The sequence below is a fragment of the Hemitrygon akajei genome, chromosome 24 (genome assembly GCF_048418815.1).
Source record: "Hemitrygon akajei chromosome 24, sHemAka1.3, whole genome shotgun sequence".
NCBI classification, from domain to species: domain Eukaryota; kingdom Metazoa; phylum Chordata; class Chondrichthyes; order Myliobatiformes; family Dasyatidae; genus Hemitrygon; species Hemitrygon akajei.
The window spans coordinates 22,142,273-22,157,052 of NC_133147.1; the positions used below are offsets into that span (position 1 = coordinate 22,142,273).

Here is a 14,780-nt window from a genome sequence, read left to right on the forward strand (position 1 = left end):
GGGGTGATTTGCATTTCATCGTTCAATATTTTAAGGTGATGATACATGATTGAAAATGTTGAGATCTGAGCCCGTTAGGATCTGAATGTGGAAACAGATTTAAGATAAGTGTACAAGAAGCATGATCGTATTCAATACTGAGAAGTTTATCCGAACTTTATATCCTGCGCCTGCTGGCATTTTCTTCAATTTCTGTGTGTTTCACCAGTTTTTTTTTTTATTTTCTAATTATGTTGCAAATTTTAAAAACTAAGACGGTCGGGGACAATCGATTTAAGTTGTTTTAGGTATTTTTATGGCAGTATTTTTCTCTCCCCTGCCCCCGCTAAGCTCAGAAGGCAGACTTTTCCAGCTTTAAGCTCAATGTTTTCTCTCTCACACACGTATTTTTTCCTCAACGGGTTATTGGCACATTTTATTTCGCTTCGGTGCATCAGCAAATTGCCAGTGGGCAATGGTGCCGATTATGGTTGCTTCATGAAGTCTGGAAAATCTAATGATCAGGCACCACAACAGTCCCAGGGATATGAAACCAAAATACATGAAAAGGTACGTTAATAAAATTAATGAGTTGTTCTCAATGTCAGAGGGTACACGGGGAAGTTGTGTGCAAAAAACAAATGAATGAGCTGAAATGAATGAGCAGTGATTTTGATCAAAGATATAATATCTCAATCTTGTTTGTTACTTTAGGGCATCATTCATTCTTGAAATGACTCATTCCTTGCGCAATTTCCATCTCACGTACCATGGGAAGAAGAGTCAAAGGGATAATTGTCACCTTCACTTGTCAACGAAGTACAAGGAAGCATACAGTAAAATGCGTCGTTGGCAGCCACAAGTCTCGCAAAGATGCCAACAACAATATTGTATGCAGAATGTTACTAATCCTATCCGGTACTTCTTTGGAATGTGCGCGGAACCGGATCGCACAAAACAAAAAACACACGGTCACGGAGAGAAGTAAGGACATCTTCATACTAATCGCTGCACTACCTTGCCGCCCTTGTATTTTTCTACTAGATATTCTAGGGTCGTGCTTTTCTTTATATTTTTATTTGTGAATTATTTTAAAGAATTAGGAATATAGCCGCCAAAAATATCTGAAGCCTTTGCCTGCTAAAAAGCTATACATGCTTATTCCATGAAACACAGTACCCACAAATGTACAGATGCCATAATATCGGGACAAAAGCAAGTACTAATATTTTTTCATGTACGGAGTTAGTGCTGGGAGAACGCTAAATTCTGTACACGTAAATTAAACGCTATATATTGTTGAATATCCTCAGAGACATATCACAAGATATCTACAGTTCAGCATACAGCTACGCATAATGATCTTGGAGAGATGAAGGGAGTTGGCAAAAATGAATTTTTGACTAAGTACTTCTTAAAATGTCCATCTCGAACGTAGAATGAAATCACGCTCAGACATGGATATTGTATTGGCTGATCGATGAATTAATGAACGGCAAAGAAGTATTATCAGCTTTCTAGGTGAGTTTTAGTTGCCGTGGTAACAGATAATTAATTCCATATCTCCATCATAATAAATGTCCTAAGTTGTTTACTTCAGACTTAACCCTACATTCGCGATGTGTCTGACTGACCTGTGACATGTATGCTAATAGGATGGCTGGCTGGTGTCTCGATCCATCGACCGGAGACATGCGTCGACATGACGCAGGTGTAATTGCCAGCTCTGGACTTGCTCACGTGTTGAATGTGATACGTGAACTCCCTTTGTATTCCGGTGCTGTTCATGAGAGGAACACCGTCTTTTGTCAACTGAAACTGGCCTGCTGAATCGGCACGGGCAGCAGTGCAAGTGATAGTGATAGATTCCCCTGGCGCATACACAGGATATTCCGGAAATAAGGACATTTGCGGTGGTGGCGGAAGATCTGAAATAAAAATATCGCATTGTCATTTTCATGGATAGTGATTAAGAAAGGAAATTATAATATCAAAATGAAACTCTACATCTGTAAAATAATTCTTGGTAAACAATCTGACACACCATATTTCTATGCACCTAATTCACAAACAGCACGTACGCAAATGAATTCAGTGATTTACTTGCGATAAAGTAAAATGTAGGCAAGTGCCATCTGGGCTTTTCTTACCAGGAAGACCCTGAATTCCATACCCATAATTAAAATGCGAATACGTGGTGAATACGTGAGTTCATCGTCTCGAATTTTTGACCAAGTGCCGCATAATTTATACATCCAGAACTGAGAAGATTACAACCCAGGTGAAGACACTCGGCGCTCTTTGTTTATTATGTTTTTTCCCCCTGTAAATGTAGGGCTACGCTGCTATCTGCATATAGTGGTGACTTATCGAGACAAAAAAAAGAGAGGACCTTAATAAGGTCAATAAAATATCGCTAGCTTTCCAGTAAACAGGACGGTGAACTGCAGATACTGCTGTACATTAGGAATCATTTTCATCTTCATCGCGTTAAATGCGCTAAGTTCTTTAACTCAAACGAAATGCAACAGTCCCGTTGTATCTAACTGACCTGCGACAAGTACGCTAACATGACGGCTGGGAGGCGAATGTATCCATCGACCGGAAATCTGCGACATCCTTACGCACGTGTAGTTGCCTGTTGTGGACTCGGATACGTGCTGAATGCGGTAGGTCAAGTCCCCTTGGTTTCCGGTGCTGTTTAAGAGAGCGACGGAGTCCTTCAGCAACTGGAAGTGCCCAATTGTCTCAGAACGCGCAGCAGTGCAGGTGATATTGATCGATTCCCCTGTCACATACACTGGGAGCTCCGGGGTCAGTGAGATATCGGCTTGAGGCGGAAGATCTGCAATGGTAAATTCAAAGCGAATATTGGCAGAGTTTTTTTTCTACTGAAGGCCAAGCATACAATAACATAATTGAACTCATTCAACTGTGAAGTATCTTGTTGCCACAATATATATCTCAAACTCCCGAATGAACTGTCCCAAGGCCGGCTGCAAAGAAAGGAGATTTGGAGATGAACATCCCGAAAATCCTCAGACCAAGAGAAAAAAAAAACAATAGAAGCAACAAAAATCTGATCACTGGAAAGGCTGGATCTCCGAAGATGGACTACACATGGGGACAAATTGAAAGACGGAACAAAGGCAAGTACTCTGGTAGCCATCGGCATGTGCGGCAATAGAGGTGAGGGTTATGGAGAAGAGTAAGAAACACAGTGTTACACCACAATGTTATCCGACTTATCTGTCACCTGCCATGTATCTAAACAAATTCAATAGTTTACTTGCTTGAAATAAAAGTAACGCACGCAAGCGTTCGTCATCCCATTTACACAGAACCTCACTGGGGATATAGCGCCAAAAGGACATTGAATTCCATGCCCACAATTGAAATATTATTAAAACTCCAGTCGCGGCAAAACCACAGTTTTATAAATCTGCAGCATAAGTTTCGAACTCCTGAACTGAAATCATTGACTAATAAAGGCAGGCATGCCATATGCTTTATTTACAACCATATTGTGTCGTACATCAGGCATCGAGTCAAGGCATTTTGTTATTTGGAACACTGGCCGATCAGCGATCGCGACTGATTGGCAGGAACAAATTGTAATAGAGAATTAACATGCAGGGGATGTCATCGTTGAAGTAGACAGTACTAGAGTAGGGATTTTGAGTATTTACCCTTTGTGACTTTATTACGGTTAGGAAACTGAAACTAAAATCTGCAGGTAGATTATTTTTCCTCCAACTGTATACTTATTGCTATTCCTTCTTTATATTTGTTCATTTTGAACAGCAGAGGCGCCAGAAAGGGTAGCAGAATTCTTCTCTTGATGGATGCAGGAAGGCTGGAGATCCCCTGTGTCCTTGAAGACTACTCGCGCAGGACGTGAATCCACTTGCAACTTGAAGCACTTCGCTGGATCTGGATGAACTCGCTCTCATTCAAAATGCCGAATGTGTGATAGCACTGACATAGAGTGGTAGTTACCACTAAAATGCAGCGCGGGTGATAGCCAGGAAGGAGAAGTTTGCAATGGAGATTACCATGCTGACCACCCCCCTCAAAAAACAGATATAACATTTTCGGTATTGTTGCGTGGTGATGGGGATGCTCGAGCAGAGAATGTCACAGCAGTCATATGTGTGCATCTGGTGCTGTGATTCAGAAAGAAAGAGGGGAGAAGAGGCGAGTTGAAGTGAAAGGGGTTTCCTTACTTAGGGGAACAGGAAGTACTTACTATGGACGAGTGGGAAATTGCCGGATGGTAATTTGCCTCCGGGTTGTCTGGTTCTGGGGCAACTGGGATCAAGCACTCGGCACGAAGTTGGTAGAGAGATTGGGGAGGCAGATATTTTTAAGATCTCAGACAAAGTCAGGAATCAAAGAAGCTCATCATAATGCGACTGATGTCATGAGCTGCGTATATTTTAATGCAAAAATGTACCGTAGGTACCGAATATGCACTCAGGTCATGGAATAATAATATTGTAGCTATTCGTGAGGCTTGGTTACGGAAAGGACTGGACTCACAACTCAGTATTCTGCGGTTCTCTTGTTTTACGAGTCGAGGAAAATATCACAGCTCTGCACACTCAGGACAGATTGGATAACTCGCCTAATGAAGCGTTGGTGGTGGAAAAGAGGAATACCCAACGGAATGTACACGTTAATGGGGCTACATTATAGACCACCCAACAGTACGCAGAATTTAGAGAGACAGTTGTGTAGAGAGATTCGTACAAGAAACACAAGGTTGTTATAGTAGATTATATAAACTTTCCATACATTGCCTTGGACTTCCACACTGTACAAAGACTGGGTGGGATAGAGTTTGCTAAATATGTTTAGAGAAGTCTCCTTAATCAATATGGCATCTCCTTCTGGTATTGGAGTATCAAAGTATCAGACCGACGTACCGACAAAAGACTGTGAGAACGGCTAACGGAATCATAGGTGTCTCTGTACCATCCGTCGGAGACATTTATCAGGAGGGGCGCGTATGCAGGTCCCAAATTATTATCAAAAATCTCACGCATCCATCCAGCAGTCACTTGAAAAATTCTCCATCAGGCAGGAGACTCCAAAGCATAAAGATTAGAACGGTTAAGTTGGCAAACAACTTATTCCGTCAAGCCATTAAGCTTCTGAACTCCCTGCCGGATCTCATTCCAAGTATCACTTGATAATTTGTACTGTAATATACACTATTTAATTTATGCACTTTAATTTGTTCATCTGTGCAATTCATTTATAGAGTGTAATTTTACTTTGCCTGCTTGCCATGTGAAGAGTCTTATGCCTGAAAAGTACTTCGCATGTTAATGGCTAAATTTATCGAAGGGTAATCTTCCTTTCCATACATCCTTACTGACAAGAAAAGAGATGCTTGGTTTCAGCGAGTGTACACCAGGCTACATAAACACAACGGCGAAATTAAACCTGATAGTGACACTGGTTCTGGCCAGTAATCTCCAACTGGCCGTTACTGTTATTCCAACTACTAGGCTTGCTGAAGAACGTATCCAGCAACATGATACCTGGGTCAAAAAGGACACGAATATACTGACAGAATGCTTATTTATAATTTAATAAGTGGATAACAGTTAGGAAGAGGGAAGGGCAAGAAGCAGATGCTGGAGTGTACCCCTGTGGCTTTCCCCTTAACAATAAGTACTCCTGTTTGAGTACTATTCGGGGAGACGTCCTACCGAGGAGAAGTAACAGTGATCGCGCTTCTGGTATAGAGTCTGCCCTGTAGCCCAGAAGGGTAGGGAAAGGAAGAGGATGGCAGAAGTGATAGGGGACTCTATAGTTAGGGTGTCAGACAAGCGATTCTGTGGATGCAGGAAGGAAACGAGGATGGTAGTTTGCATTGCAGGTTCCAGGTTACGGGATGATCCTGTTCGCCTCCACGATACCTTGCTATATGAAGGAGAACAGCTAGAAGTCATGCTACATATTAGTACCAACGACATAGGTGGGAAAAAGGAGGAGGTCCTGAAAACCGACGACAGGGAATTAGGAAAGAAGTTGAGAGGCAGGACCTTAAAGGTAGGAATCTCGGGATTGCTGTCTGTGCCATGTGACAGTCAGTTTAGGAATAGAATGAGGTGGAGGATAAATGCATGGCTGAGGACTTGGTGCAGGGGGCAGTGATTCAGATTCGTGGATCATTGGGACCTCTTCTGGGGCAGGTATGACCTGTACAAAAAAGACGGGTTGCACTTGAATCCCAAGGGGACCAATTTCCTGACGAGGCGGTCCACTAAGGCTATTGGGGGGAACTTAATCTAAATTTGCTGTGGAATGGGAACGGAATTGACGTGACGAAGAAAAGGGAGGTTGACTCACAAATCGAGAAAACTTAGAGACAGTGCGAAAGGGAGGATAGACAGGTAATAGAGAAGGGACACGATCATACCGATGGTTTGAGATGTGTTCACTTTAATGCGATGAGTATTATTAATAAAGCCAATGCGCTTAGAGCGTGGATCAACACATGGAGCTAATACAGAGACTTGGATAGCGCAAGGGCAGCAACGCTACTACGATTGCCAGGCTTTAGATGCTTCAGAAAGAGCAGGGAGGGAGCTCAAAGAGGTGGGGGCGTGGCACTATAGATCGAAGATAGTGTCACGGCTGGAGAAAAGGAGGAAGTCATGGAGAGATTGTCTATAGAGTCTCTGCGGATCGGAGTTAGGAATAGGATGGAGTTAATAGCTCTGCTAGGTGTTTTTTTAGTAACAGGGACGTCGCGAAGCAGATAGGGAGACAGATTCTGGAGATGTTTAATAATAACATAGTTGTTGTGGTGGGAGATTTTAATTTCCCAGGTATTGATTGGCATATCCCCAGAGTGAAGGGATTAGATAGGGTGGAGTTTGTTATATGTGTTCAGGAAGGTTTCTTGACACAATATGTAAATAAGCCTACAAGGGGACTGGCTGTACTTTATATGGTATTGGAAATGAACCTGGCCAGGTGTCAGGTCTATCACTGGAAGATAATTTTCGAGATAGTATTCACTGTTCTATCTCCTTTACCATAGTATTGGAGAGGGAAGGGAACAGACAAGTTAGGGAACAGTTTAATTGGACTAAAGGCAAATATGAGGATATCAGGTAGGAACTTGGAATCATAAATTGGAAACAGATATTCTCAGGAAAACGTATGGAAGAAATGTGGCAAATGTTCAGGGGATATTTGTGTGGGGTTCTGCATACGTACTTTCCAATGAGACAGGGAAAGGATGGCAGCGTACAGGAACCGTGGTGTACGAAGGCTGTTGTAAATCTAGTTAAGAAGAAAAGAAGAGCTTACGAAAGATTCAAAAAAACTAGGTAATGGTAGAGATCCAGAAGATGATAAGACTAGCAGGAAGCAACTTAAGAATGAAATTAATTGAGCCAGAAGGGGCCATGAGAAGGCCTTGGCGGACATGATTAAGGAAAACCCCAAGGCATTCAACAGGTATATGAAGAGGAAGAGGATAAGACCTGAGAGAATAAACCCAATCAAGTTTAACAGCGGAAAAGTGTTTATGGAATCCGAGGAGATGGCAGAGCTACTTTATAAATATGCACCACGGAAGAGGACTTTGGCGATTTTACAGATGACTTGCAGCGGACTGAACAACTTGGGCATGTAGATATTAAGGAGGAGGATGTCCTGGAGCTTTTGGAAAGCATCAAGTTGGATAAGTCCCTGGAACCGGACGGGATATACCGCCGGCTGCTGTGGGAAGCGAGGCAGCAGATTGCTGAGTCTCGGACGATGATCTTTGCATCATCAATAAGGACGGGAGAGGTTCCAGTGGATTGGGGGGTCGCGGATGTTGTTCCCTTATTCAAGAAAGGGAGTGGGGATAGCCCAGGAAATTTCAGACCACTGAGTCTTACTTCAGTGTTGTCAAATTGATGGAGAAGATCGTGTAAGACAGGATTTACGCACATTTAGAGAGGCATAATAGGATTAGGAACAGTCAGCATGGCTTTGTGAAAAGAAGGTCGTGCCTTACAAACCTGATTGATATTTTTGACGATGTGACGAAACACATTGATGATGGTAGAGATGTAGTGTATATGGATTTTAGCAAGGGTTATGATAAGGCACAACATGCAAGGCTTATTGAGATAGTAAGGAAGCATGGGATCCAAGGGGACATTGCTTTGTGGATCCAGAACTGCCTTGCCCACAGAAAGTAAAGAGTGGTTGTAGAAGGGTCATATTCTGTATGGAGGCCAGTGACCAGTGGTGTTCCTCAGTATCTATTCTGGGACCCCAACTCCTTGTAATGTCCTGGATGAGGCAGTGGAGGTTGGGTTAGTAAATTTTCTGATTGCACAAAGGTTGGGGGTGTTGTGGACAGTTTGGAGGACTGTCAGCGTTTACAGCGGGACATGATAGAATGCAAATCTGGGCAGAGGAGTGGCAGATGGATTTCAAACTGAAGAATTGAGACGTGGTTTTCATTGGTAGGACAAATATGATGTCAGAATATAGTATTAATGGTACGACTCTTAGCAGTGTGGAGTTTCAGAGGGATCTTGGTGTTCGAGTCCATCGGACTATCAAAGCTGCTACACAATTTGACTGTGTGGTTAAGAAGGTATTCGGTGCATTGGCCGTCATCAATCATGATCTGAGTTTAAGAACCGAGAGGTAAAGTTGCACCTATATAGGACCCTAGTCAGACGACACTTAGGGTATTGTGCTCAATTCTAGTCGCCTCACTACAGGGAGGACGTGGAAACCATAAAGGGTGCAGTGGATATTTACAAGGATGTAGACTGGATTGGGGAGCATGCCTTGTGAGAATAGCTTGAGTAAACTTGTTCGTTTTTCCTTGGAGCGATGGAGGATGAGTAGTGCCTTGATAGAGATGTACAAGATAATGAGGGGCCTTGGTCATGTGGATAGTCAGAGGCTTTTTTCCCAGGGCTGAAGAGGCTAGTATGAGAGTGTATAGTCTGAAGGTGCTTGGAACCTGCTATAGAGGTTATGTCAGGATTAAGCATTTAACTATTAATATGTGCGCAGGTTTTGTTTTTTTTTTTGCAGCAGTACATAGAGGTACCAACTAGAGAAGGGACAGTGTTGGATCACCTAAGTCAGGTGACGGAGGTATGTTTCGGGGAGCACCTCGGTTCTAGTGATCACAATTACATTAGTTTCAATATAATTATGGAAAAGGTTAGGACTGGACCCAGGGTTGAGATTTTTTGATTGGAGAAAGGCTAACTTTGCGGAGATGCGAAAGGATTTAGAAGGAGTGGATTGGGACAATTTGTTTTATGGGAAGGATGTAATAGAGAAATGGAGTTCTCTAAGGTGAAATTTTGAGGGTCCAGAACATTTTTGTTCCTGTTAGGTTGGAAGGAAAGTTTAAAAGTTTGAGAGAGCCATGGTTTTCAAGGGATATTGGAAACGTGGTTCGGAAAAAGAGAGAGATCTACAATAAATATAGGCAGCATGGAGTAATTGAGGTGCTCGAGGAATATACAGAGTGTAAAAATAATCATAAGAAAGAAATTAGAAAAACTAAAAGAAGATACGAGGTTGCTCTGGAAAGTAAGGTGAAAGTAAATCCGCAGGGTTTCTACAACTATATTAATAGGAAAAGGATAGTGCGGGACAAAAGTGGTCCCTTAGAGAATCAGAGTGAACAGCTATGTGTACAGCCAAAAGAGATGCGGGAGATTTTGGATAATTTCTTTTCTTCGGTATTCACTAAGGAGAAGGATATTGAATTGTGTAAGGTAAGGGAAACAAGTAGGGAGGTTATAAAAACTATGACGATTAACGAGGAAGAAGTGCTGGCGCCTATAACGAATATTAATTAATATTGTGGATAAGTCCATAAATTCACGTCATTTTACTCACAGCAACTGCAAGTGGCTGGCCTAATTATTAAAAGCTAAATATTCGTTATTACCAATAAAGAGAAAGAAGGAACAAATATGTTTTTAGTTCAATGCCTACCGTATGTACAGTTCACTCCCGCATCCTCTCCGTGACCGCAGTTATGACTACCCCACCCTCGGAAGGAACAGTCCCAAAGGGCGTGTTCATTTCCATTGCATGCAACGTTATCCATCCAGATCTTCCCGCTGCCTTGCCCGAAGCGTGCACTCGCTATTGCTGCTGCTGTGCCAGACGGGCAGCCCAACTGTCTGCAGACAACCTGGGCGTCATTTGCTCCCCAATCATCGTCGCATACTGTTCCCCATTCTGAATTGTGCAACACCTCCACTCTCCCTGAACAACGATCGCTGCCTCCTACCAGCCTTATCTCGGGTTCTGGAATGACATTCAAAGAAGAAATTAGTCTGTGAGGCAGTGGTACCTGTATTTTTCAGAGTGACACTTACAGTTGAGTTCAAATCCATGCTCCTGTGCATAACACAGCATGTGAATGTTTGCTCAAGCGTCCCACCATTTTTGAAGCGGTCACTGTTGGCATAGTCCCGTAATGAGAGTGGCATTGTGATGCGTTGGATGAAAGGAGTCGTCGGCACGATACAGGAACTAGCTTTGGGTAAGTTGACGGGTTTATATACTGTAGACTAAAGGGTTTTTGCGTGTTATTTACTTCAATGATAGAGTCATGGAGCCACAGGGGCAACTATATGAGCATGAGGTGCCTCCAGCTGAAGCCACTATTCCCTCCCAGCTGCCAGGTAAAGGACGGGTCCAACCGTGCCCATAGCATTTCGAAGATAGTGCCAGAGCAGGCAGATATGTTGGTACAAAGTGTTTCCGCAGAATGGATTTCAGGAGCTCGTCAGAACGCTGAGACGCAGGGCATGGAGCATTACTTCCAGTGGCATGCGTCAGAGAGGGTAGAAACAGAATAATTTGGCAGATAAATGTGTGTCTGAGAAGTTGGAACTGAAGGGCTCTTTGGATCATTGGGATATCTTATGCGGTCCGCTTAACTCATACAGAAGTGAATGGTTGCATCTGAAGCATATTGGGACCAATACTCTCGCGCTGGTTTTATCAGTTATAAGGGAGATGGTAAACGAATGTTGCAATACGGAAGAAATCGAAGAGAATGGGCTGAATATCGGGCTGATGAAAAATAAACGTCTCCATACTTTTCTCAATGTCTTATAACGTATAAGAATAGATTGTGCTCACACATTATCACTATTACAGAGACAGATATTAGTGAGTACCACAGTTGCGCTCTCCCTCCACGGGAATGTTACAAGTTGTCGCTCTACAGCAGTCCATATATCAGTCAATAGTATTGTAAATCGCATGCGTTGCATTATAATCATATACTATATTTACTGCCCAGGAGTCTTACCTCAGCAAGAGAATGTGGTCATATGAAGGGTTAGTTTGCTCTAACAGGTCGCTGAAATGTGCCCCTTATGCTATTATGTGTGGGTCAATACATAAATTCACATCATTTTACACAAAGCAAGTGCAAGTGGCTGGCCTAATTATTAACAGATAAAATCTTCGTTATTCCCAATAGAGAGAAAGAAGGACCAAATATGCTTTTAGTTCTATGCCTACCGTCGGTACAGTTCACTCCCGCAGCCTCTCCCTGACTGCAGTTATGACTACCCCACCCTCGGAAGGAACATTCCCAAAGGGCGGATTCATTTCCGTTGCATGTAACATCATCCATCCAGATGTTCTCGCTGCCTGGCCCGAAGCGTGCACTCGCTATCGCTGTTGCACCAGAGGGGCAACCCAACTGTCTGCAGACAACCCTGGCGTCGTCAGTTCTCCATTCATCGTCGCATACCGTTGCCCATTGTGAATTGTACCGCACCTCCACTCTCCCTGAACAACGATCGCTGCCGCCTACCAGCCGTATATCGGGCACTGGAATGAGATTCAAAGAAGAAATTACTCTGTGACACAGACGGACCGGTATTTTTCAAAGTGTCGCTTATAACTGAGTACAATTCCACGTTCCTGACCATAATATAGCATGTGAAGTTTTGCTCAAACGAAATAACCATTGCTGGAGCGGTGACTGTTGGCATAGGCCAGCAGTGAGAGTGGCCTTGTTATGCGTTGAATGATAGGAGTCGTCGACACGACAGAGGACCTGGCTCTGGGTAACTTGACATGGGTATTTACAGTAGTTTAAACGTCCTTTAAAGTCCTCTGCGTGTTATTCACGTTAATGTTAGGGGAATGGAGCCACCAGGGCAATTATATGAGCGTGAGGTGCATCCAGCTTCAGCTGTCAGAAGACCGTGTTATGGATCGAGAGCAGCAGCTGAAGGACCTTTGGAATGTAGGCGACAGGGAGGAGATCGTCCATCGGAGGTTCGGGGATGTAGCCTCAACTGAAGTGCTGGAGCCTGAACACTGCTTGACTGTCATTGGATGGAACTGGATGGTGAATTGGCATTTTGCTCAGAGCAGCTCTTGGGTAAATCCCCTGAACAATAACTGTACCATTTCTGACACTGTTTTCCAGATAACCTCTTAGGGATTCTCTTAATAAATAAAGTTCTGTTGATGTGAAAGGGATACACGGGTGGTCTTTTCTCTGCCAGATGCTAGGGTAATGGTCTATTCCGCTCGCGTCCATAGCATTTTGGGTGTGCGGTGGCAGGCAGATGTATTGATACAAAGTTTTTCCACAGAATGGATTTAAAGAGGTAGACGGAAGGCTGAGACGCAGGAAATTGAACTTTTCAAGCAGTAGCACGCGTCAGTGTGGGTAGAAACAGAGTGATTTTGCAGACAAATGTGTGCTGAGAATTTGGAGCAGAAGGGCAGTGCTTCAGCTTCTTGGACCATTGGGATCTCTTATGCGGGGCGTTTGACCTATGCAAAAGTGAAGGGTTGCAGCTGAAGGAGATTGGGACCAATATGATCGCGCAATTGTTTTACCAGCTGTTGGGGAGAGTTTAAACTAATGTTGCAGTGGCCCAGGAACCGAACAGATTGTGCTCACCACAGGGCCGATGATGAAGGAGCAAAGATAGAGTGCAGTCAGACTGAGAGGAGGGCAGGCGGATGATCGAAACAAACTGCTGCCAGCAGAGCGCATATCGGAGCATTCGGGACGCAGAATCAAAAAGCAGTTAATACTGTTCTCAAAGTCCCGTTACGTATAAGAATAATGTGTCCTTTCACATTATCACTCCTACATACACAGGTGTCAGTGAATACGACAGTTCCACTGTCCCTCCATAGAAGTGTTACAGGTTGTCACTCTAACAGCAGTCCATATACCACTCAATAGCATCAGAACTCATGTCGCATGTCGTGCAATAGGATCACTTACAATATTTACTGCACTCTCGTCTTACATCAGCGAGACAATGTAGACAAATAGAGGGTTATTATGCTGTATCAGGTCGATGGAATTTGCCTCTGTAGCTATCATATGTGGATCAGTCCATAAAATCACATCGTTTTATTCACAGCAACTGCAAGTGACTGACCTAATTATTAAAAGGTAAAATCTTCGTTATTCCTAACAGGGAGAAAGAAGGATCATAGATGTTTTTAGTTCTATGCCTACCTTCTGTGCAATTCACTCCCGCATCCTCTCCGTGACCGCAATTATGACTACCCCACCCTCTGAAGGGACATTGCCAAAGGGCGGATTCATTTCCTTTGCATGCAACATCATCCATCCAGATATTTCCGCTGCCTTGCCCGAAGCGTGCACTCGATATTGCTGCTGCTGCGCCAGAGGGGCAGCCCAACTGTCTGCAGACAACCTTGGCGTCCTCAGCTCCCCATCCATCGTCGCATACCGTTCCCCATTGCAAATTGTACTGCACCTCCACTCTCCCTGAACAACGACCACTGCCGCCGACCAGCCTTACCTCGGGCTCTGGAATGACATGCAAAGAGGAAGTTACTCTGAGACGTAAACTTACCAGTATGTTTCAGAGTGTCGCTTACATCTGAGTACAATTCCACGTTCCTGACCATAACACAGCATGCGAATATTTGTCCAATCGGACCCACCATTGCTGGAGCGGTGTTTCTTGCCATAGGCCAATCGTGAGAGTTGCATTGTTATGCGTTGGCTGAAAGGAGTCTTCGACACGATGGAGGACCTGGCTCTGGGTACCTTGACAGGGCTATTTACTGTGGTTTGAAGGTCCTTTAAATTCCTTTGCGTGTTATCCACGCCGATGTTAGAGTCATTGAGCTACACGGCCAACTATATGAGCATAAGGTGCATCCACCTGCAGCTACTACAAGACTGTATTACGAATCGAGAGCAGCAGCTGCAGGATCTGCGGCATGCAGGGTACAGTGAGGAGATCGACTGTCGGAACTTCGGCGAAGCAGCCTGAACTCCAGTGCAAGAACCTGAAACCTGCCTGACTGTCACAGGAAGGTAATGGATGGTGAATCAGCATTCAGCTCAGTGAAGCTATTGGGTCAATCCCCTGAATAATAACTATATCATTTTGCACACTGTTTTCCAGAAAACCACTTAAAAGAATGACACTTAGACCACGTGTGTCGCAAGAGCATGGTGCCGTATTGCAGAAACGAGAGAGTGAGAGTCGTGTACGGGTGAGAAGGGGCAATCAATATTCAGAAGGATCGAAAATAAAATTCTATTGATGTAAAGGAGACAGGAGAGTGGTAATTTCCCTCCCAAGTGCCAGAATAATATACGATTCCTATCGCCTCCATAGCATCTCGTTGAGCGTGCCGGATTAGGCAGATGAGCTAGTGCAAAGAGTTTCTGCCGAACGCATTTGAAGAGTTAGACGGAATTCAGAGACGCAGGGAATTGAGCATTACTGCCAGTGGCACGGGTCAGTGTGGGTAGAAAC

The 14,780-nt window shown here is 43.8% G+C and overlaps 1 protein-coding gene across 3 annotated transcripts in view; it reads right to left on the reverse strand.

Moving 5' to 3' along the window:
• LOC140715957 (uncharacterized) overlaps positions 1-14,780 on the reverse strand; it is a 56,620-nt gene that overhangs the window by 25,682 nt on the left and 16,158 nt on the right. For all 3 annotated transcript variants that reach the window (XM_073028559.1, XM_073028557.1, XM_073028556.1), the window contains exons 9-13: positions 13,499-13,816; positions 11,521-11,835; positions 9,973-10,290; positions 2,531-2,824; positions 1,614-1,907 (exon numbers count right to left, since the gene is read on the reverse strand). In XM_073028559.1, coding sequence (XP_072884660.1) covers positions 1,614-1,907; positions 2,531-2,824; positions 9,973-10,290; positions 11,521-11,835; positions 13,499-13,816 — 1,539 coding nt within the window. The remainder of the gene's footprint in view (positions 1-1,613; positions 1,908-2,530; positions 2,825-9,972; positions 10,291-11,520; positions 11,836-13,498; positions 13,817-14,780) is intronic.